Here is a 22,196-nt window from a genome sequence, read left to right on the forward strand (position 1 = left end):
TACCACCTCCTCAAGGGATCTCTTCCCCTTTGTGAAATATTGGACCACTGATTACTCATAAAAAATTGAAATTAAACTTGTCTTTTTTAAAAAAAATGAATTGCATTAATAAAAAAGCTTTCTTTAAAAAACAATCACAGACATGGAGATATGCTAATTTAGCAGGCCACCATCCTTGTGATGGCTGTCATTTCTAATGCATCCCAAATTGCGACCTACCTCATTAATATTCATGAGGTACATAGATTTGTGGCCCACTAGGAATTGCTAATTTAAAAATAAAAGTTTCATACTTTAAGAATATTGATGTATGCAGATGATACACAAATCCACTTCAGTTAGACAGCTCACACAACATCACCTTGTGCTTGTAGTTTGTATTATTCTGGGTGAAGGACAAGATTCTCAACATGAATGGAGTCCCAACTGAGACACTAGTCACTGGAGCAACTAACTGATTACCTTTCGACAGGTCCACAGAGTAATCACCAGGGCACAAGTCGTAAAAAAAGAAGTGGGGGGACGCTGTCACCGGAAAAGACGTCACAACAGGAAGTGACGTCACGAAAGGTGCCGAGCTCCTCGTCCCAGAGGCCAAAGAGTGAATTCCAGCTGTTTGGCAGGGGGGGACGGCGTTCCCCCGGTAAAATAAGTGGGGGGATGCCGTCCACCCGCGTAGTACCCCGACTCGAGCCCTGGTAATCACCGAATCATCGTTCACAACAGTAAGAAATATGAGGCTATTCTTTGATGTAGCCCTTCCTTTCACACACCAGTCCTTAACCAAAACTGGTTCAGGAAACAGTTGAAAACGAACCTATGTATGCTAGTCTGTGATGTCAATGAATAATAAAATACATACAATGGTGAAAGAACATTGAATTAGTTTACCGTTACGAGGTATCAAACTCTTTTTCTCCCAGATTTCCTCTATTTCAGTGTATCGCTATAAACAAAAATAGTGCTCTAGGTTTATATAATGGCTACACAACACTTTACAAAATGTGCAGTAGAGGTTTATGGAAATTTGATATTTGTGATCAATGTTTTGAATTCGAATGAAAATGTTACCCTATTGCTAACTTATTGTGTTATTATGCATGTCATGTGTACTTTTATGGTCTTTGCAGCCGAATAAAGTATTTTGACTGACTTTACAAAATGCCCTAACGTATACAAATAAATGAAGAAGCCCCCTTCTCTTCATGAACACTCTCAATTTGAAGGCCATTAGATCAGTCTTACTACCCTTTGGGGCATATTCTCAAGCCCCTATAGCCACGGGAACGTCAATTTTTTTTATTTCCCATGGTGATAGGGCCAGAGCCCTATACTCAAGTCAGCGTTAACGCACTTAACGTGGCTTAAAGCCAGAAATTGAAATTGAAAGTGTTTTATTAAGCGCTCGTATACCTAGCGGTTTCTTGGCGCTGAGGGGACAAGACCTTAAAGGGAAACAATGAGGATGTTAATTTAGGACACAAAAGCCTGTGAGAACAAGAAAGTTTTCAACGTGCTGAGAAACTCCAAATAAGACACTGTCGTCCTGAAGGAAAAAGGCAAGGAGTTCCAGAACACAGGAGATTAAGTGGCTTAACGCTGCCTTGGGGATAGGGCTCCTTTAACACTAAACTTAGCGTGAAAGGGTGCGTGCAGTGGGTGTTGCGGTGGGCGTACCACCGCAACACCCATTGGTTTGACGCTACCGCCTATTATCAAGGGCGGCGATAATAGGTGGCAGCGGCAAACTTAAGACCTAGAAAAATCAGGTCTTAATGTGGCTAAACAAGGAGAAACCTTAATTTTTCCTTGTTTTTTCATTTTCCATGTGTGCTGCATGTAGCAGCACACAAGGAAAAAGCAAAATGGCATTTTCGGTTTGTTAATGTACAGGAAGGGACACCTTCCTGTGCATTAACAAACCTCCCTGCTCGCAGAAACCCATGTGCTCTGGTGCAAGGGTGCCTGTTCTGGTGTGAAGTCGTGAGATTTAGCCACGTCGACGGGGTAAACGCCAGGCTGCGTTTGTGAATAGGGTGCAGCCTGGCGTTTCCAAAGTGGCGATGAGAGGCGTTAAGCCAAGAAGGCTGAAGCCAAGGAGGCTGACACCTCTCACTGCCGCTTCTTTGTGAATATCACCCTTTTGTCTTTAGTAAATCTGACGATGGCTACGGCTTGGGAATAAGACCTCACTGCAATACAATAGGGTACAAGAATGTTTTCTTATTCAAAGTATTTGAGGTTCCTGCTCAAGGAGTCAGTCAAGAAGTTGATGAAGGTACTAATGGTTCATGACCCTGGACAACTATGATTAAGCTCACACCCTAGCACTATTTTTCAGCACATGGCCGCAGTTCCATCCATAGAGAAGCAGGTAAATCACTATAGATGATTGCGATAAACTTCTGAACATTGCTCTTGCCACTGTCTGGTCACCCTATTCAGCCACTATGTGAACAGCCGGTGTAACCCCACAATCCAATTCCTGCTCGTGACCTTCCAGATCAATGCCATTCACCACCCTACCTCCTCTGCCGTGTGTGCATGGTTTATCGAAGCCATACATAGGGGTTAAAGATCCTCTGGCATGGAACCACTGTCAACAATCTTTGCCTCAGCTACAAGTAGACACTAATCACCTATCCAGTTCTCACCAATATCGCACTAGCGTTAGAATTGGTTTAATCAACAGTATTCGCCCCATCCTCCGCAAAACCATTTTAAGTTACCACGAATTTCACAGTCATTCGGTTACCATCAGTTCGGAAGCAGTTCTCGCTTATACCAGCCGTCTTACGTACAAGACTTCGAGATGGTCACAGAATGTACCTGGATCACATGCACAGCTCTTCATTGGTCCATCTGCCAAATCATTTACCCTTTGCACAGCCATGTTATTGAGATTAAGACTCCTGCGAGCCCGCTTGTGAAGAACCCTTCTGTCCAACACGGCATGTAGGAATTTTTGCAATCATGCATGTGTTTTTTCTACACTTGTCTTTTTGGAGCGACATTTGACCTCTTCTATGCCTCCAACTAATTAGGCCCATCTTTTGGGCTCTCTCAATGCAAAGAAGGGCTGACAATGTGCACCAACAACCTGTTGGCAGAAGTGAACCCTACCTAATAATGCAATCTCCAGGAAGGATGGCCAAGATTACAGTGCTGTTGCATGTGAAGAATTGTTGGCTGTGTGCAGAGACACAAGAGCAGAAACAAGGAGGCCAGCTCTCAATCCCAGCATTAACTTTGAGAGCAGGATTGAGTAGTGAGGGTTATTAGAACCTAGTGGAGACCAAACCACAGCTTTCTATCCATATCGGATTCCGATTGGGTACAGTACTAATCCCGGGAAAGTTTGGTTCACACTTGCCTTGGCCCACGCAACGGACTTGGAAGGAGGAAAGGAGTGTTTCCAAAAAGTTGAGTCACAAATAAGTTCAGTTGTAACTGCAGCACTAAAAAAAGCAAAGCACTTTTTGTTATTTTTTGCCTTTGCTGATCTGAAGAAGCAAAGCCTGGTTGAGACCCACCATGACCGTTGTGACATCTATGTGGCTTACACAGAAGACCCTTATGATGTATTTCAGTACCAGCCCCACCTGCGGCTAGGAAGGAATGTGGGTGTGAGTAGCTGGCCCTAGACAGCATTTCTGTTTTATATAAATTCTACCTGGGTTTCTACATTCTTTTTAACAGTTATGTGTTAAAGGTTGAGACAAGGATGCTGTAAGGAGCTCAGTGGTTTGCTGCTGCATCATAAGGGTGTTACAGAAGTCTTCATGTACCCACGCTCAGAAGGCCAGGTGGGTTTCTCATGAAAGCCCACGGTTCAGGCACTGATAGAGATGGAGGCTTTGAACTCTCTCTTCAGCTCCAGGTAGATTTTCAGTAGCAGCGACCGCATGGACTGCGAGGGAGTCGACCTCTGTGGTGCTTGGAGGTGCTCGTATCAGTAACCATCCGTTCTTCCCTGGCTGGAGAATCTCTTTTTTTCATTTGTTGTTTCTGCCTTTGCAGTAGAAAGCCCTTTCCATGACAAGAAAACTGCAAAGCATTCTCCATGGTGGGTGAAATAGCCAAAAATGTTTTGTGCCCAAATGGGGCTGTGGACACTAATCATGATATCCTCTCGTAAGCACCAGTCAATCAGTGATCATCTAGAGAACGTTGATCGCTATGCCAACATCAGCACCACAACAGCCGTAGGATCACCGCCACAGTTGAGGTCGGTTGCGTACCTTCATTGAAAGTATTAGTGAATTGCCAATTTTTATACTAACTGTAAGGATATCATGGATGTTAGCTTCACCGATGGTTGAGTGAACATGAAAAGTGTAGATCAGTGGCGTGCAAGCTGGCCGCGCACAAACTTTAAACAAAGTGGTGTAAACCATCTTGGCAGTCAGCTACTCAAGGTTTTTGTGGACACTCATTGTGTTGCAGAATCCTTCCCCATTTCATTTGCTAAAACAGCCTGGGGATAAGCCACGGATGGCCAGAAGGTGAACTGTGTTGCAGAACAAATGTAGGAGGAATTACATATCCCATGATCTTCCAATCCCCTTTATGTCTAGCGTAGCGACCAATTTGTTTGGGGCAGTTTATATGAACGACTCACTCCCAAGTCATCTTGCTTTTGACTAAATTGAACACCAGTGTAGTAGCAGATTTAATTCTAAGTCCCTTTTGTCACCCCTGCAGGATCCCTCCAGGAGCGACAGAAGAGAGCCGATGACACAAAAGCAGCAGGACGAGAAGGGAGTATCCACAGCTCAATACTGCGCGGTTCCTTACAATAATCCAGGAGGAATCATGGCAATGGTGCAATCTTTCAGAAGAGCAATTTGTAAACTGAAGAAACTGACTTGATCTGTAATTTGTCTGATTATTGGAACTCTGACAGGCAGCAAGGTCTGAGTGGCATAACTGTCATTTAAAATTAAAGTGAGACCTTTGTTAGTGAAGTCCAACAGAGCTATAGTAAACTCTAGACAAATAGCCTAAGTCGAAACCCAGAAAGTCTTAGAGAAGGCTCATCACATCAAGCGATCACAAATTCATTGTAAACAATATGGCCTCATTTATGAGGCCCCTTGCGCTGCCAGACCGTCACCTTTTGTGACGTTCGGTGGCGCAGAAACCTGCTCCTTATTTACGAGGCAGCACTAAGCCACTTTTTCTGGCTTAATGCTGCCTCATAAATATGGTTCCCTTTAACGCAGAACTGCGTTAAAGGGACGTTCGCAGCAACATCCATGGCGTTTTTACAGTGCCCCTGATTGACAAGAAATCGTAAATCTAAGGCAGAGCCAAAAACGTATGCGTCCCCAGGGGAGGTGTAAGGGAGGCACAACGAGGAGAAATATCTTTATTTCTCCTCGTTTTTCCTTTTTCTATGTGTGCTGCATTCTACAGCACACATAGAAAGAGGAAAAAGCCTCTTGGTATTGTTTTTAGGGCTCGGACTCCTTCCCCTGAAAGGGGAGGAGTTAGAGAACTAATGTTAAAGGAGAAAAAAAAGAAGAAGAGGGCCTTGGAGAGAGAAATTCCAGACATTCCTTAGGGTTTTCTGTCATCTGGCCAGTGATTCGTCTTCCTTGTGTTTTCGTTTTAATAGGCTTGAAGTGATAGGGTAAATGTAGTTTTGTTCCGCCATTTTGAGGCATATTTCGTGCGTGCTTGCGCAAAGAAGTACATAAATTGTAATTAGGAGCTGTCAGGGTGCCTCCGTTAGTGACTGCAGATGGCCGGGCGCGTTCACAATTCTGCAGCGCTCAGCGCGCAGCTTCCTTGTTTTGTTAGGCACGGTGAGATTAAGTGATTCACAGTCGTCTCTCCGGCTGCGGGTCCCACAGCCGACAGGAACGTTTTGCAGCACCTCCTCAGTCTGCAACGGTGTGTCAAGGCGCTTTGAAGTGCCGCTGCTTTCATTGCGTGCGAGCGGCAGAGGCCCCAGGGGACCCCCTTCTGGACGCTTGGAAGGGAGCACGCATTACCGCCTCCCGCAGGCCAGAGCGCCGGCAGGTCTGTCTACCGAGAGCCGCCGCCCCTGTGATCTCTGGCATGTCCCGTGATTGTGGACGCTCTACCCCTCGCAGGAGAACCCTCTCCGCCATGCGAGGCCTACTTAAGGACATTTGGAGCAGAAACCAATCGCCTCCGGCAGTTCCGTCAGCCCCGCAATTGGCATTCCTGTCAGGGGCACCTACCGTTCCGCCAAAAGTAGGTTAACGCGTGGGAGCCTGCAAGCCGGATAGAAAAGCCTACTTGGAGTTTTCTTATTACATGCAACGTTTGACATCTCTAGTCGGCTGTAATAACTAACTGGCATAGTTCATCACTGTAACAATTTATTACGTTTGAATTCTGATGTCACACCGCCTACCGCCAGCCGAGGTGAACGGCAGGTCACAGCGCAGAATTGCAGCTACAGTTTAGGAACCAGATTTTCTTTCAGCTGCTATATTTCTCTGAAGACAAAAAGTGTTCAGCAGAAATAAGGCATTATTAGTTAATTTTTTTATCACTTGGAGGTCATTGAAAGAAAGACTGAATCCATATTTCTTCAGTCTGAGCAACAGCATTTTCTATTATACTGACTGGCATTAAACAGATTTTAATATTTGAAAGTTACTAACTTCTTTTTGGTGCATTTAATTTCTCAGTACCAGATTCTATTTGTATTCTTTTCTGCAAAGAATATGAAAAAGCAAGACACTAAAATATAAGCGGTTCGTGGGAAGTGTGATGGTGTGACCACAGGGCATAAGTCCTAAAGAAAGAATTGGGGTGAGTAACCTAGTTAGGCAGTATGCAAGTGACATCACGGCGAATATCATCATGGTGTACGACATCACGGTGCACAACATCACGGCATATGGCATCACAGGAATTGTAGCATCACAGAAAGTGGCATCAAAAGCCCTGACGTTACAGGAAGTGGCATCACAAGAAGTGACATCAGATCTAAAGCCCTTACATATATGTTTAGCAGGTCTAGCATGTGTACGTTTGAGCGCATTGCGAGGATAATTGCACAGTGAGCTATAGAAGATGATTTGTGACTTCTACACCTTGCAATCCCCTAGATTTATGTACCACATCCTGCACATTAATTTACATACGTATATAGTTTATTGTATATGTAATATGCGCGTCTGATGTAAAGTGCTCTCACACCCTGCATTAGGATAAGTAGGACTAAACAAGAACAAGCATTGGAAATGCAATAGGTCTCGCATTCCCACCCAAACTCTAAACTTGCTACATTAGACAACTCCTCTTAAAGACAAGCATTAGAAATGCAATCGGGCTCGGATTTATTTGAGTTGAGTTGAGGGCAGAGTGCTGTTGGGGGCAGAGTGCTGTTGGGGGCAGAGTGCTGTTGGGGGCAGAGTGCTGTTGGGGGCAGAGTGCTGTTGGGTGCAGAGTGCTGTTGAGTGCAGAGTGCTGTTGAGTGCAGAGTGCTGTTGAGTGCAGAGTGCAGAGTGCTGTTGAGTGCAGAGTGCTGTTTAGTGCAGAGTGCTGTTGAGTGCAGAGTGCTGTTGAGTGCAGAGTGCAGAATGCTGTTGAGTGCAGAGTGCTGTTGAGTGCAGAGTGCTGTTGAGTGCAGAGTGCTGTTGAGTGCAGAGTGCAGAATGCTGTTGAGTGCAGAGTGCTGTTGAGTGCAGAGTGTTTTTGGGAGCAGAGTGTTTTTGGGGGCAGAGTGCAGTTGGGGGCAGAGTGCTGTTGAGTGCAGAGTGCAGTTGGGGGCAGAGTGCTGTTGAGTGCAGAGTGCAGAGTGCTGTTGAGTGCAGAGTGCTGTTGAGTGCAGAGTGCTGTTGAGTGCAGAGTGCAGTTGATTGCAGAGTGCTGTTGAGTGCAGAGTGCTGTTGAGTGCAGAGTGCTGTTGAGTGCAGAGTGCTGTTGAGTGCAGAGTGCAGAATGATGTTGAGTGCAGAGTGCTGTTGAGTGCAGAGTGCTGTTGGGAGCAGAGTGTTTTTGGGGGCAGAGTGCAGTTGGGGGCAGAGTGCTGTTGAGTGCAGAGTGCAGAGTGCTGTTGAGTGCAGAGTGCTGTTGAGTGCAGAGTGCTGTTGAGTGCAGAGTGCTGTTGAGTGCAGAGTGCTGTTGAGTGCAGAATGCTGTTGAGTGCAGAGTGCTGTTGAGTGCAGAGTGCTGTTGAGTGCAGAGTGCAGAATGCTGTTGAGGGCAGAGTGCTGTTGCGGACAGAGTGCTGTTGAGGGCAGAGTGCTGTTGAGTGCAGTGCTGTGTGTTGTTGAGTGCTGTGTGCTGTTGAGGGCAGAGTGATGTGTGCTGTTGAGGGCAGAGTGCTGTGTGCTGTTGAGGGCAGAGTGCTGTGTGCTTTTGAGGGCAGAGTGCTGTGTGCTGTTGAGGGCAGAGTGCTGTGTACTGTTGAGGGCAGAGTGCTGTTGAGTGCTGTTGAGGGCAGAGTGCTGTTGAGGGCAGAGTGCTGTTGAGGGCAGAGTGCTGTTGAGTGCTGTGTGCTGCTGAGTGTGTGACTATGTGACAGTGTGTGACTATGCAGGGTGACATTGGGAGTGTGCGGGTGAGCAGTGTGTGAATGTTACGGGGCAGTGTGTGAGTGTGCAGAAAACACCACACACACATACACCACACACACATAATGCACACACAAACCACACACCTCAGTCTCTCAACACCACACACTTGTCAGCACTCAACACAACACACTCACCACCACACTCACTCCCCAGGCTCACCCCCACAGACTCACCAGCACACACTCACCAGCACACAGAAAACAACACACACAACAACACACCCCCAGCCGTCAATGAATGCTTTCACCATGCACAAACACCAACAGCCATCATCCATCTGTGCACGCTTTTACCAAGCACACACCCACCAGCCGTCAGTGCACCCTTCCACCAGGCACACACACCTCCAGCCAGCAGTGCACTTTTCCACCAAGCAATCGCAGTATGGTACACTTTACTTTTAAACATATTCATATAAAGCACAGCATGCCACCATTGGTAAAATTACAATTCAACTAACATACTTCCACTACACACCACATGCACACACTCCATAACACATGGCAAAAAGACATTGGCATTTACAATGCCATTAGCTCAAACTCAAATAAATCCGAGCCCGATTGCATTTCTAATGCTTGTTTGTACATGAAGGTATCCCTTCCTTCACAAAAATAATCATTCTTGCAACGGTGCAAATGTGCCTGCGTTGGTGCACGGCAGCCCATTGTGCGCCGGCGCAGGGGAAAGGACAGGAATGCGCTGTACCTGATAGATACGGTGCATTCCTGCCCTTTTCTTTTACCGTAGGGCAGCGCAGCAGAAAAGCCTGCAGCGCTGCCCTACGGTAAAACCTCGTCAATGAGGCCCTATGGTCTTTTCTCTTGTGACTGACATCGGTGATAAGACGTGTGTGTGTTCTGGTTTTCTAAAACTGTCTCTTTTGCCTCTGTCATTTGGAACCACTCCAGGATGGTGGACATTTTTCTTCCACAGGATGTCCTTACTTCTACCATTGCACATCACCCGTACAGGTGGGTAGCGCTGCTCCTAGAACCCTACCACGTGAAACCAACAGACACCAAGCTTCCAGGGTTTATACCACGACAACCAGGATGTGGTTGACCCTGTCGATGTTCATAGAACACATACATTTTATGGTTTCCATAATAGGTGCCCAACATAGGTTCATTATCGCACACCTGCTATGTATCCTACATATAAATGTAACTGTAAACCTTCTGGAGGGCCAAGAAAGCAATGTATGAGACTAGCTTTCAATAGGACACTTATGCCATGCCATGTATTGACCCTACCATAGTAAATACATCACAAGGTTTGTTGTCTGCTCTTGAGTTATGGGGCAATCAGAAGGATCTTAACGGTGTATGTTGCCCAGGTGGTGTGAGCCGACTCTTATGCATTCGAAGGCTGGGGACGCAAGGCGGGGAGTACAATAAGTGATGGCTAAAACCTTTAAAGGACATTTTGAGTGGCACACCCTTCCTCAGTGCCCACTTGGAAACAAGAAGCACATTTTTGAAAGTTTGTAGAGAAGGTGATGCCTGACTTACTTCGTCATCACCTAAGACCCAGAGGATTTGCATCTTCAATTATGTTTCTCTAGAATTGGGCATCGAAGCCGGCTATGCTGATTGCTGACCCAGAAACGGGCATCACAGGACAGAGTGAGGATGCGGCAAAAAAAACACTACCAACGTTAAGAGGAAACAGGATGACTTTCATTGAAAGACTGCAACTTTCTTTCTTCTTTTTATGATCGCCTTTCTAGTAGGTTCCTTTTTACCATGTAATAACAGCTACTTATTTCAACAATTTGAAGATTTTCATTCATATATTGTAACAGCTAAATCAGTAGTTTTGTATATGCGTTTTTCCCTATGTATATCTAAGTTTTGTAGAAATATGAAAAAAAATGTTTAAATAAACTAGAATGTGTGACGTTTGGTTAAAATATTTCAAATTGCTTCTTTCTGGAGGTGCGCAGACCGCATAAAGTGAAAGCAAGGTTCTCTACACAAACTTCTGCTGGTCTGTAAGCGATCTGTTGACGTGCCTAAGCACAGGTGGGCGTGATAAAGTTTTATTTTGACAGGTAAGGCAGAGGCTTGACTCTTCTCAGCAACCACACCTTGTCCGTGCCTCCAGGCAGCGTGAAGCGAGCGGCGTAAACCCAGACAAGACTCTGCCCATCCACTCATGCGCCGCTCCGCCGCCCACTGAGGCAGGAACTTGTATCCTGGGGCTATGCTTTTTGACTTATTGAGTTTTAATTGGCAAGGTTGCTTCCTTTCTGCCACCCCTTCCCTCCCAGACCAATGTTACTCTTCATGCAGCGCTTCCTTCTCCTTGGGTGACTCATGCCCAAGCCATCATAAAGCGCTCTCTCGTTAGACCGGCAGCAGCCTCCTACGCGTCGGGTTCTCAGGTTCTCCTCTACCGCCTCCTGTGGGTCACCTTCCACCTGCACCCTGCGCGTGCCAAGCTCCGCCTCTCTCCAGGCTGGGAATGCCCCAACAGATGGCTCCATGTCACCAGGAACACAATGTTCCAGTCCTGGGAGTTCCTTTTATTAACCACTATTATCTGGTGCTTTGGTCCATTTGCATCAATCAACGAAAACCAACCTGGTGGAATGCATGAGGTAGAAGTCAAGGGAAGGACAAAGGTGTCCGGTACCGCATGGAGCGAAGTAGCAACCCTGCCTGACTTTGCAAAGGGAAGACTCCTACAAACCATCTTAAGGTGGTAGCCGTACATCTACGTGCCAGCGTGAAGGCTTAGCATACTGGAATCATGGACTACATGCTCTGTGCATCAGTGTGGTGGGCAGTGCAGAGTACTGGGTCAATATTATGTCAATGAAAAGGTTGTGTACAGTGTTATGTATAAGCATGAGTCTCTACTAGCTCTGGAGGTTAGCTTGGGGGGTGGGGGTTGGGGGGGTGAAAGGACAGGCCATGCACCTTACCCCATTAGATAGGATTTTGACACATCAATGGTGGGAGACGGAATTCACAGCAGCCTTCCGCCCCACCAATAGGGGAGAGTAGTTTCAGTCAAAAGTGTTTCCAAATCTCTTTTTATTAACATAAGCCTCAAAAATGTTTGTGCCTTAAAGACATTTTGCATTGGAAATAAAAGAAAGCGCTGTGGTGAACAATGTGCAACGTATGCAAAATGTGAACGATTTTTTTTTGTCCAAGACCAGTACTACGCAATGACCCCCTTCACATTCTTTCCAACCCCAACCAGCAGCGCTACTCTTTCCATCACACACAGCTAGGACCATCGCCAAGAGGCGGGGCATGGCGTGGGATCTCACCTTGTGCAGAAAGATGCTGAGCCAACAGGATGCAAACCAAGGACACGATCTGGAGGCGGGGACTCCTGGGCATGGTCAGCGCGGCGCCAGCAGAGCCAACACCTGGAGGAGAGACACAAGAGTGGTGAAGCAGGACATCCGGAGCATCACACAAAACGACAAATGACGGAGCCAGGTAGTGACCAACAGGAAAGCACGTTCCGTTTGCACCCGGCCCTCATTGCGCCTGCTTGCCACGCCTGGGGTCCTAGTGTCTTCATTGCACCAGTGATCCCTTCCACCTGCCTGTATTGCGGGTTCCCCATCATCATCGACCTTGGGCCAAACGGGCTGTGGGGCTGCTTATTAGGTCAAGTTTTGGACTCCGAAAAGGCACATCTCCAGGCACCAGACTATTCTGTAGCCCCTCCAGCCCGATGGCCCCAATGTATGCACCTCTCTGGTTACTGCAGGTGTCGATGAGACGTGCTGCACCACGAGCCCTCCCTTTGGATCCCACTTTAGGATTTTGAAAATACAAAAACATGTTAAAAGCTTGACAGACGTACTGTCGTGCTTTAGAATACTCCACCCTATCGATGGTTTTACCTCCGTCGACCAAACTCTAAATCAGGCCCTGAGAGATGCGTGCTAACAAGCGGAGATTAACATGCGCAAACCTTCTTTGCGCCCTTTTGCATGGGTTAAAACCACGTACACATTGTTTTGGCTCCTGAGCAATTGTCACTGGTTGGAAAGGGCCTGTGCAAAACCAAATTTAGAGCAATTTGTGGTTATCTTCTAATAGGTACGAGTCTAATAATAGGAGCAAATGCCATTAAAGCACGTTTGAACACTACTGCAAGGTCTAAAATGCTCGTTCAGAGCACTTGGACTTAATGGAGGCTAAACAAGCTAAACACACATATGCACTCCCTCCATGTTAGCTGCCTGGTAAACAGTCACAGGCATGGCAGCGTTTACCGCCTGCCAAATCCAGGCTAATCCCCCACAAGCCACAACACTACTCATATTTACAAACTTTCACCACCCTCCCCCATGGCATCTCCAATGAACTGCAAAAACAATATCTCACCTTACACACACACACACACACATATACACACATGCAAGGGCATGCGCAAACACACAAGCAAAGGCTCCAGAGTTTTCATCCCACCCCCTCCTAACATGTACGACAACCACAGGGGTGTGGCACCACAAAATGCAGGGAAAATATCGTCTGACACAGAGGCGGCTCCTCCGCTCAGGTGCAGGAGCGTCGCCCCACTGCTCTTAGAGCAGGAAAAGGGAAAAATAAAATTACAATAACATCATTATCATTTTATTTTTTGTAGCTACAGGGCTGGGTATGGCGGGGGAGTGCTGGTGGTACTGGAAGGAGGAGTAGTTTGTGCACAATAAGTGCACAAGGTGGTTTGGCCGGCTGTCTTGGGTTGGCCAGTCACGCGCACTTTGCATGTTCTCCACCAGACTGTAATGCACAGCCTGGGTGGAGAACATGCACAGGCTCTCAGTCCCCATCTGAGCACCGCACCACGGTGCTCAGGCCAATCACAGCGCTGCAAAGCAGCAGTGTGATTGGCTTACGGAAGCATGTGTACTTCCTGCTTCTGGGATTCGCCAGGAAGAGAATCAACGACAGAGGAGAGACAGCAGCCGTGAGGAGGTAAGTATTTTTTTTTTATTCCCCCCCCCCGCCACACCCAGCCCCGCCTCCCCAGTTCCCTGCCAGCTGCCACTGGACTCTGACATACATATCCATAGATAGCTTACCCCAAATATCGTTTACAAAATATTACCCAATTGGAGTTAATAACAGAACATCTAGACACAATCGGAAGATAATTTTAATGGTAAACAATATTTAGAACATGATATTTATATCTGCCAATTATTCTGAGTAGCAATATTTTCACACAAATTGTGGATGGTGAAGATGTCATTCAGCAAACACATTTTGGGAAATGAATTAGAAAAGCGGTAGTACTCCAAGCATTGGCTCACCCACATCATTGCAGAGCCTAAAATTCAACGCGGTGTTCCATACAAGGGTTGCCAGGACGAACTACCTAAACAGACTAGTAAAACGCAGTACATTCGAAGGTTCAAAGGCTTACTCTATGGGCAGTGCTCTCTTGGCATTGGTTGGCCACCTGGAAAGAGGCATCGCTGCGGTGGCATAAACCGATTAATGGAAGAGATACAAACATGAGGGCTCAAGCCAAGAGGACAAGAAGGACTTCTGATGGCATCTTCCTTTGAAACCTGGCTGGCACTGTAGTAAAACTGAGATGTCTCCCTCAGGGACGGCAACAGAACCACAGGTCCTTCTCTGCTACCGTCTACCAGGCACTGCCCTACACCGCAAGCATTTTGTGTTGGTTGCTTCTCCCTGGCACATTCACCTCTGCAGTGAAACTCATAAGCATCTTTCCTGGCTCGTTCTTATTGGCAATGTGAAGGAACCACAGACATCCTCTTCTGTGTGAGTCTTTCAGGCGTCTCTTCCTGGTTCTTAAATGGTACTCTGACAAACCCACAAATATCCTCTTCTTTAGTAAGACTCACAAGCATCTTTTCCTGGCTCGTTGTTACTGGCACTGTGATAAAACCACAAACATCCTCCTCAGTTAATCTGCAGGCATCCTGTTCCTTCCTAAAGGCACTGTCATAAAACAGAACTATTCTCCTCTCAGACCATCTCATCAGCACTAAACCGCCCAAAGATTTCTAGAACAGGAATGTAATAAACCCTTGGGCATTTTACTGTGGGATCGTATTGTAGGCAGCAAGCACTGCATTACATCATAAACATTTCACGCCAGTGTTTTTTGTTGGCATTGTAGTAAAGCCACAAGCAAACCTCTCTACTGTAGGCCCGTCTTCATTCCTTCTGGCGCACCAGCTTTTCAGTCACTAATGAAACCAACCCTACTCCCTCCCAGTATCTTATTGCTCGCACTGTCATATCACTAAAGGGACCTTACTGTAGTATCTTCCTACTTGTGATAATAAAATCAGGGCTGAAATGGGAAATTGAATACAGCACTTGGGAAATCATCAAACCTGGCCTGCATCCAGCGCCCAAATGTAGCACACTGCCACAACCCTGCATGGAGCAAGCAACTATAGCGCACCAACAGCCCTACATGGAGCAAGCAAACATAGCACGCTGCCACAGCCCTGCACAAAGTGAGCAAACGCAGCGTGCTGCCACAGCCCTGCACAGAGAAAGAAAACGTAGTGTGCTGCCACAGCCCTGCAGAGTGACCAAACGTAGCGTGCTGCCACAGCCCTGCACAGACTCAGCAATCATTGCATGCGGCCACAGCCCTGCTGCACAGAGCAAGCAAACGCAGCGTGCTGCCACAGCCTTGCACAGAGTAAGCAAACGCAGCGTGCTGCCACAGCCCTGCACAGAGTAAGCAAACGCAGCGTGCTGCCACAGCCCTGCACAGAGTAAGCAAACGCAGCGTGCTGCCACAGCCCTGCACAGACTGAGCATACATTGCGTGCTGCCACAGCCCTGCGCAGAGTGAGCAAATGTAGCGTGCTGCCACATCCCTGCACAGACTGAGCAAACATTGCGTGCTGCCACAGTCCTGCACAGACTGAGCAAACATTGTGTGCAGCCACAGCCCTGCACAAAGTGAGCAAACGTACTGTGCTGCCACAGCCCTGGGCAGAGTAAGCAAACGTAGCGTGCTGCCACAGCCCTGCGCAGAGTGAGCAAACGTAGCGTGCTGCCATAGCCCTGCACAGAATAAGCAACCGTAGCGTGCTGCCACATCCCTGCACAGACTGAGCAAACATTGCGTGCTGCCACAGCTCTGCACAGACTGAGCAAACATTGCGTGCTGCAACAGCCCTGCACAGAGTGAGCAAATGTAGCGTGCTGCCACAGCCCTGCACAGAGTAAGTAAACATAGTGTGCTGTCACAGCCCTGCACAGACTGAGCAAACATTGCGTGCTGCCATAGCCCTGCACAGAGAAGCAAACGCAGCATGCTGCCACAGCCCTGCACAGACCGAGCAAACATTGCGTGCTGCCACAGCCCTGCGCAGAGTGAGCAGACGTAGCGTACTGCCACAGCCCTGCACAGAGTTAGCAAACGAAGCGTGCTGCCACAGCCTTGCACAGAGCAAGCAAATGTAGCATACTGCCACAATCCTGCACAGAGTGAGCAAACGTACCATGCTGCTACCGCCCTGCAAAGACTGCGCAAACATTGCGTGCTGCCACAGCCCTGCACAGAGCAAGCAGATGCAACGTGCTGCCACAGCCCTGCACAGACTGAGCAAACATTGCGTGCTGCCACAGCCCTGCACACTGAGCAAACATTGCATGCTGCCACAGCCCTGCACAGAGCAAGCAAACAAAGTATGCTGCCACAGCATTGCAGAGAAAGCAAACGCAGCGTGCTGCCACAGCCCTGCACAGAGCAAGCAAGTGCAGTGTGCTGCCACAAACCTGCACCGACTGAGCAAACATTGCGTGCTGCCACAGCCCTGCACACAGCAAGCAAAGGCAGCGTGCTGTTACAGCCTTGCACGGAGCAAGAAAACATAGTGCGCTGCCCCACACTTGCACGGAGCAAGCACAAGTAGCGCGATGCCCCAACCCTGCACGGAGCGAGCAAATGTAGCGCACTGCCACAGCCCTGCACGGAGCAAGCAAACAAAGCATACTGCCCCAGTCTAGCACGGACTGAACAATTGTAGAGCACTGCCACAGCCCGGTACAGAGCGAGCAAACATAGTGCGCTGCCCCAGCCCTTCATGGAGCGAGCAAATGTAGTGCACCGCCCCAGCCCTGCACTGAGCAAACAAATGTAGAGCACTGCCACAGCCCGGTACAGAGAGAGCAAACATAATGTGCTGCCCCAGCCCTGCACAAATGAGCAAACACCCTTCCCAATGGAGACCTAATAGGGTTCTTTTCAAAGCATATTTTGTAAAACTGTAAGGGCTTTGCTCCAGATAATATTTAGCAATAGGAATAATTTTCTCACTACTTTTGTAAGTAGGTAGAGAAAGGGTAAATGCAGGCCATTCCCCAGAAACTCACCCCGATTACGGTCCATGACCAGCTCTGTGGTGAGACACTCAATCTGCTGACCGTGCCTGAGCCAGCTAATATTGGTATGTAATATATGCTACACACTCACTCCCTGAGTGTAGGCAGACAGCAACAATGTCGTTTATTTTATCATGCAAGTGTGTGTGTTTGTGTACGTGTGTATACACATTAAAAACAGTGGTACAATAAACAAGAAAGAGGCAGCCATCTTGAAATGGAGCAGAGGGGTGGTGGGCCCCACTGCGTTATTTTAATATTTGCTTTATTTATGAGTCCCCTTCCCCCAGTTGGTTGAACCCAGTCGCTGGCTTTGCCTGTTGGTGAAGAAGGTATGGCCACAAATACATCCACATACATCCTTAGTCACAGACCTAAACTATTATAGGAAGGTTAGGTTCACAATAGTTGGGGATATAGCAGGGGTATGGCAGGAAATCTGCAAGAAATACTCCATACCTCCATTGCATAATTTTACTCTACTGTGGGGTAATCCACTACTTTTAGACATATTTCACGATAATGGGGGAGGAAATCTGGCAACATCTGGGTATTAATAACCTATGTCATCTGAACAATAACCAGGAGTTTCGTGCATTTCATTCATTACAAGAGGAATATGGACTCCCCAGGATTCTTTTTTAAAGTATTTACAAGTAAGGGATTATTTCTTGTAAAGGCAGAAACTTCAAGCTAAACCGGCAACATCGGAAATATTGTCCTGTTCATATGGGACGTCTGATAGGATCTCTATTAGTGTATTCTATCAGAAAATTATCTCACTGGTACAAGATGATAGCCTGCAAATAGCTTCAAAATGGTGTGTAAGCACACGTTGTGCTTTCAGGCTTGCTTCATGCCCTTTCTTAATAGAGCGCGGCTGGGGGGGAGATGGCTGCTTCTTTTAAGTATTCATGTTGATTGCAGCGCCCGTCATGGTTCTATAGGGCACTGCGACTTAACATTATTACTTTTCTCTCTGGAATGTGCTGTGTGTGTGTGCGCATTAAAGAAGACACTGCACGCTCCGAGTGACATGGGTGCGTGCACCACACAGGGAACAGTGGTCCTGGACTACAAGTGCTATCCTCAAAGTCCTGGACCCTTGGCTGGAGTCAGAGTGTACTACTCACTGCTTGTTGGAAATTGGGTTTGTGATTGAGTGTGGTGAAACCTGTAACTAAGCGTGTTCACTCCTACTTGCGTAATCCGCCACCGAGGTCAAGGGCAGGAGTTTATCAGTGGCTGATGCGCAGGAGTTCATCAGCGGCAGATCAGAAAAGGGGGGCCAATCGGCCCCCACGCAGGCATGGCGGGGCCCGGCCCCTCCCATATCCCGGTTGCCTTTGTTGTGGCTTGCCCCCCGCCCTCGCCCCGGAAGTAGTTGTGCACTTCCGGGGCGAGGGGGCGGGGCCACGACGGCGAAGGGGTTAAGAGCCTGGAGAGCGCGGGAAGCGGCCTCTTTGTGCCCGCGCTCCCAGGCTCGCTCCTCGCCCCACCGTGGGGCTGTGCCTTTTTTCCCGTTTACAGGAAAATGTACATATGTGTATGTTTTGTGCTTTGCTGTGTGTTAACTCATTTTCTCCTTAGGCCTTTTTTCCCTCTTAGTATAGCAATGTCGTATTTATTATGTGGGTCTGGCGGTAAGGTCATAATCGGTGAGCAGCATTTTAAGATCCTTAGGGGGGGGGCGGGCCCATTCACGAAAGGGGCCGCCCGTCGGGAGGGGCCATTGGTCTCTCCCAGAACTTCAGGGGCAGGATATGATATCCATTACTTAGAAGGGTGCGGGGGAGGGAGTCTACGCTTTCCTCAGGCTGGTAGCCACCCCTCACAGACACTATGACGTCATCAAGGTGCGCGAGTGTCAGGGCCCTCCTGTTATGGTTAAATGGAGTTCAGGGAGCGCACGTGGGTGAAACGTGCCCTGGGTTGCGCATGCGCATCTCGAACGTGAGAGCGTAGCTGTAAAAGGATCTGACACCGGTTAGCGACCTTGCCATACGACTTAATTATTAGAATGCAATTTTAATTTTCAGGATGTTAGATTCGGTTAGGAAACACGCTGTACTAGATATTTGTTAAGGTTAGCCCATCATACCATGTCACAATGGATGTCAATCTAATGTTCTGAAATGTGCATTTAATAATTGTCTAAATGTTTATTTTATTAAAATTTTAATTTTGTTTTTATATTTTAATAAATACGGCCAGGGGGGGCCCTGTACCCCCTGACTTCCAAAGACCCATGTGTTGAATGGTTGATATTACGTAATGCAGTCACTGTGTTAAGGAGGGGGGTGGCCGGTAGTCCCAGACCATGCCGTTGAGGGGAGCATCCAGCCGATCACTCAGTCTCACGGGTGCTCACGAGTGAGGAAGGGTCAACACCTCCTCTGTCTAGGACCCTGCAGCGGTGAACTTCAGGGGACCTGCGATCCGCCTCCAGTGATGCGGAAGGCCTGGGCAGAGACGAAATCAAAGTTCTCTTCAGCGGCATCGACCTCGCTTGTGAGCCACGCCCCCACCAACCAAACTGCCGGTATGTTATCCAGCTCAGCCGCGGGTAAGTGTCCTTTCGATGTTGTTGCCTCAACCGAAACTATGCTCCTTTTTGTAGATGTGTAAGGGGCTCCTTAGTTGATGTGCTTTGATGTGGCTGGGGCTAACAGGGATATTTAGGTAATTTGCGATCCCTAGCCAGCGGAGCTCACTCCTCGAGCTCCTCACCAGTCTGCCAGCATTGCACAGGGGCCAATCTTATCTGTACCTCTCTGTGTACCATGGGCGTCACCTTCCAACACAAAGCCAGACTCGAGTTGTATGTCAAAGCGCGTCCCAAAGGACAGTCAGACAGGGAGTGGGGGAATTATCCTGGCTGTCGCCAGATGTCCAGTACCATGGGCTTGAGATGAGGTCAAGTATTGTGTCAGACAGACCATGCAGGCAGCAAATGTTCCCAAGAGGCAGGACGTGTGGAAAGCAAACACTCCTCCGCAGCAGCGCAGCGGGCGCCACTGCTATCGGTCGATGAGCCTCTGCACCTGCTGCCACCACCGCCTCAAGTAGCGCGGTCCAGCAAGTGGAGGAGCCACCGCAACCAGGAAATTACAATTTTTCACGCCGCTCAAATTTTAAAAGCGGCGGCGCGAATGCTCTCCCAGGATGTGCTGTGGGTGCGCGTTCCACACACAGCACTGCACGCTCAGGGGAACAAACGTGCGGGCGCGCACCTTACTGGGAACACTGATTGTCAGTTAATTGTGGTTTTCTGGCTTAAGTTTATTAAAGATTCTGACGTTTAAGGGGCAACACCACACTTAGCTAGGTCTTTTAACATCTGTAGATGTTATAATGAGACATTGCGGCTGTGACTAATTGTATATCTGGTGTTTCTAAAGTAGGGCTGTAACACTCTATGCTAGTGGTACTGATAGCAGCTCCAGTGTAAGGATATTTGGAGCTTCAGGCACAATGTCCATTTTCAATTTGGGCAAACCCCCTCCATTAGCAGCTCACCCATTTGTTATAATTTCGTACCCTCTTGAGGAAATGTATAGTGATGCCATAAAGCAGCCGCCTACAGTGCCTTTAATGTAGCACTGGTCCACGGCAGCAGCAGCATGCAAAGCACAAGTTAACCATGGCAGTTCACACCCACGCCCTTCTAATGTAGCAATGCTAAGATGACTTTTGGAACCACTCCCCACCTCCCTTTGGTGCTGGGAACACAATCCAGTAAGATAGCTTAACAAAACCATGCACCCACTGCATAGCTCTGTGTCAAAGCTGAAAGTCGGAAGTTCCAAATCCCAGCAGGTCCACATAGCCTTTGATTCTTCTCAGGTCGATAAAAGGCATACCATTTAGTTGGATAATAATTAACACCTGGTATCAGTGACTAGAGACCTGACAAATGGCATACATGTAGTAATTGCGTTTGTGCCACATTGTATTTTCACACAGAACCTGCACATGTTTTAATATTTTCCTGGGATTTAATCTGAACACACTAAACAACGTCAAACAACAATGCACCTTGCTATTTTCTCTGGTCAGACACTAGCACTTAGACATAACAAGAAAATGCAGCTGCTGTTTGAGAGCACACCTGTTTTGTCATATAAATGAGGACAGGGATTCTGAAAAAACAAACACTGAGCAAAGGTCTTGTAGCAAGAGTGCTGCATCAGCTGCAATGTAAACCACTCACCTATGTATGCTAAGGTACGGGGAACGCCATTAATTCCAGAGATCTTTAATATATAATCATTTAGCTTGGTATATGACTTATTAACCATGCTAATGGTATTCATGATATGTTTTTGTTGTCTTATTGTGGCACGTATACTGCATTTCAGAGAATAATAGTTTAAATAAATATCCAAAACTTTCTTCGTGTCTCATTGTTATCTTATTGTGGACAGGTACAAGTGAGCGAGCGAAAGGGTGTGTCCTGTTACCACGATTCCTGAGAGGGTCGAGAGTGTTGTGTTCTGGGGTGCCAATTCAGTTGTTTCTCTGGTAGGGTTAGGAGGGCAAGTGTGGCACTATAGCTAGTTGGACTCGGGCTCATGGATACTAAGGGTGGTATGGTGACTCAGTCCCTATGCGCTGATGTTCTATGATCTCAAGAATAGTTCTGGTCCTGAGCATAATCCCTGCAACAAGATGAGCACAGAAACAGTTGTTTATGAATTCAATATACATTTAAATGACTGATCCCTATTGTCCATTCCATTCTTATAGCTTTGGGGGCCTGGAATAATCTAAATTATCACACTTCTAACTGTGTGGCAGCTGTTGCGTTATTACTGTCATTGGCAGCGCTGACAGGGGCACTGGGTAGAGCAAGCTGCAGTGGCCTCGTGAAAAGGACTCTGGCACTTATTTTGTCACAAATTAAGCACTGGCATCGAGTGTGGAGTAGTTGTGCAAAGATGAGGCAGTGGCTTGTCTGAGGAAAGTTGGGGCAGCACCTCCTCTTAATGGCTGATGAATTCCATAATACCCCAAGATGTCTGAGCACTCAATTGCCTCAGATTCCTGTGACAATCGTTAACCGAAACACAGCAAAAACCACAGATCCCTGAAAGTAACCAACTCTTAGTTAAACTGTTTCCCCAGATTCCAGCAACAAAGCCTGAAACCTGGGATACAGATAACAAACCCTTTGACCCTAGGAAAAGAAATCATCCCCATCACCTTGGAAATAAACCGCAAGATCTCAGTACCACAAAAAAACACAGATCCCAGAAACAAACTC

The 22,196-nt window shown here is 47.5% G+C and overlaps 1 protein-coding gene across 3 annotated transcripts in view; it reads right to left on the reverse strand.

Annotated features, from left to right (window-relative positions):
* DLK2 (delta like non-canonical Notch ligand 2) overlaps positions 1–22,196 on the reverse strand; it is a 217,385-nt gene that overhangs the window by 22,689 nt on the left and 172,500 nt on the right. For all 3 annotated transcript variants that reach the window (XM_078647437.1, XM_078647435.1, XM_078647436.1), the window contains exon 2: positions 11,851–11,952. In XM_078647437.1, the coding sequence (XP_078503563.1) occupies positions 11,851–11,923 (73 nt within the window). In that variant the 5' untranslated portion in view covers positions 11,924–11,952. The remainder of the gene's footprint in view (positions 1–11,850; positions 11,953–22,196) is intronic.

The sequence above is a fragment of the Lissotriton helveticus genome, chromosome 6, assembly GCF_964261635.1.
Source record: "Lissotriton helveticus chromosome 6, aLisHel1.1, whole genome shotgun sequence".
NCBI classification, from domain to species: Eukaryota; Metazoa; Chordata; class Amphibia; order Caudata; family Salamandridae; genus Lissotriton; species Lissotriton helveticus.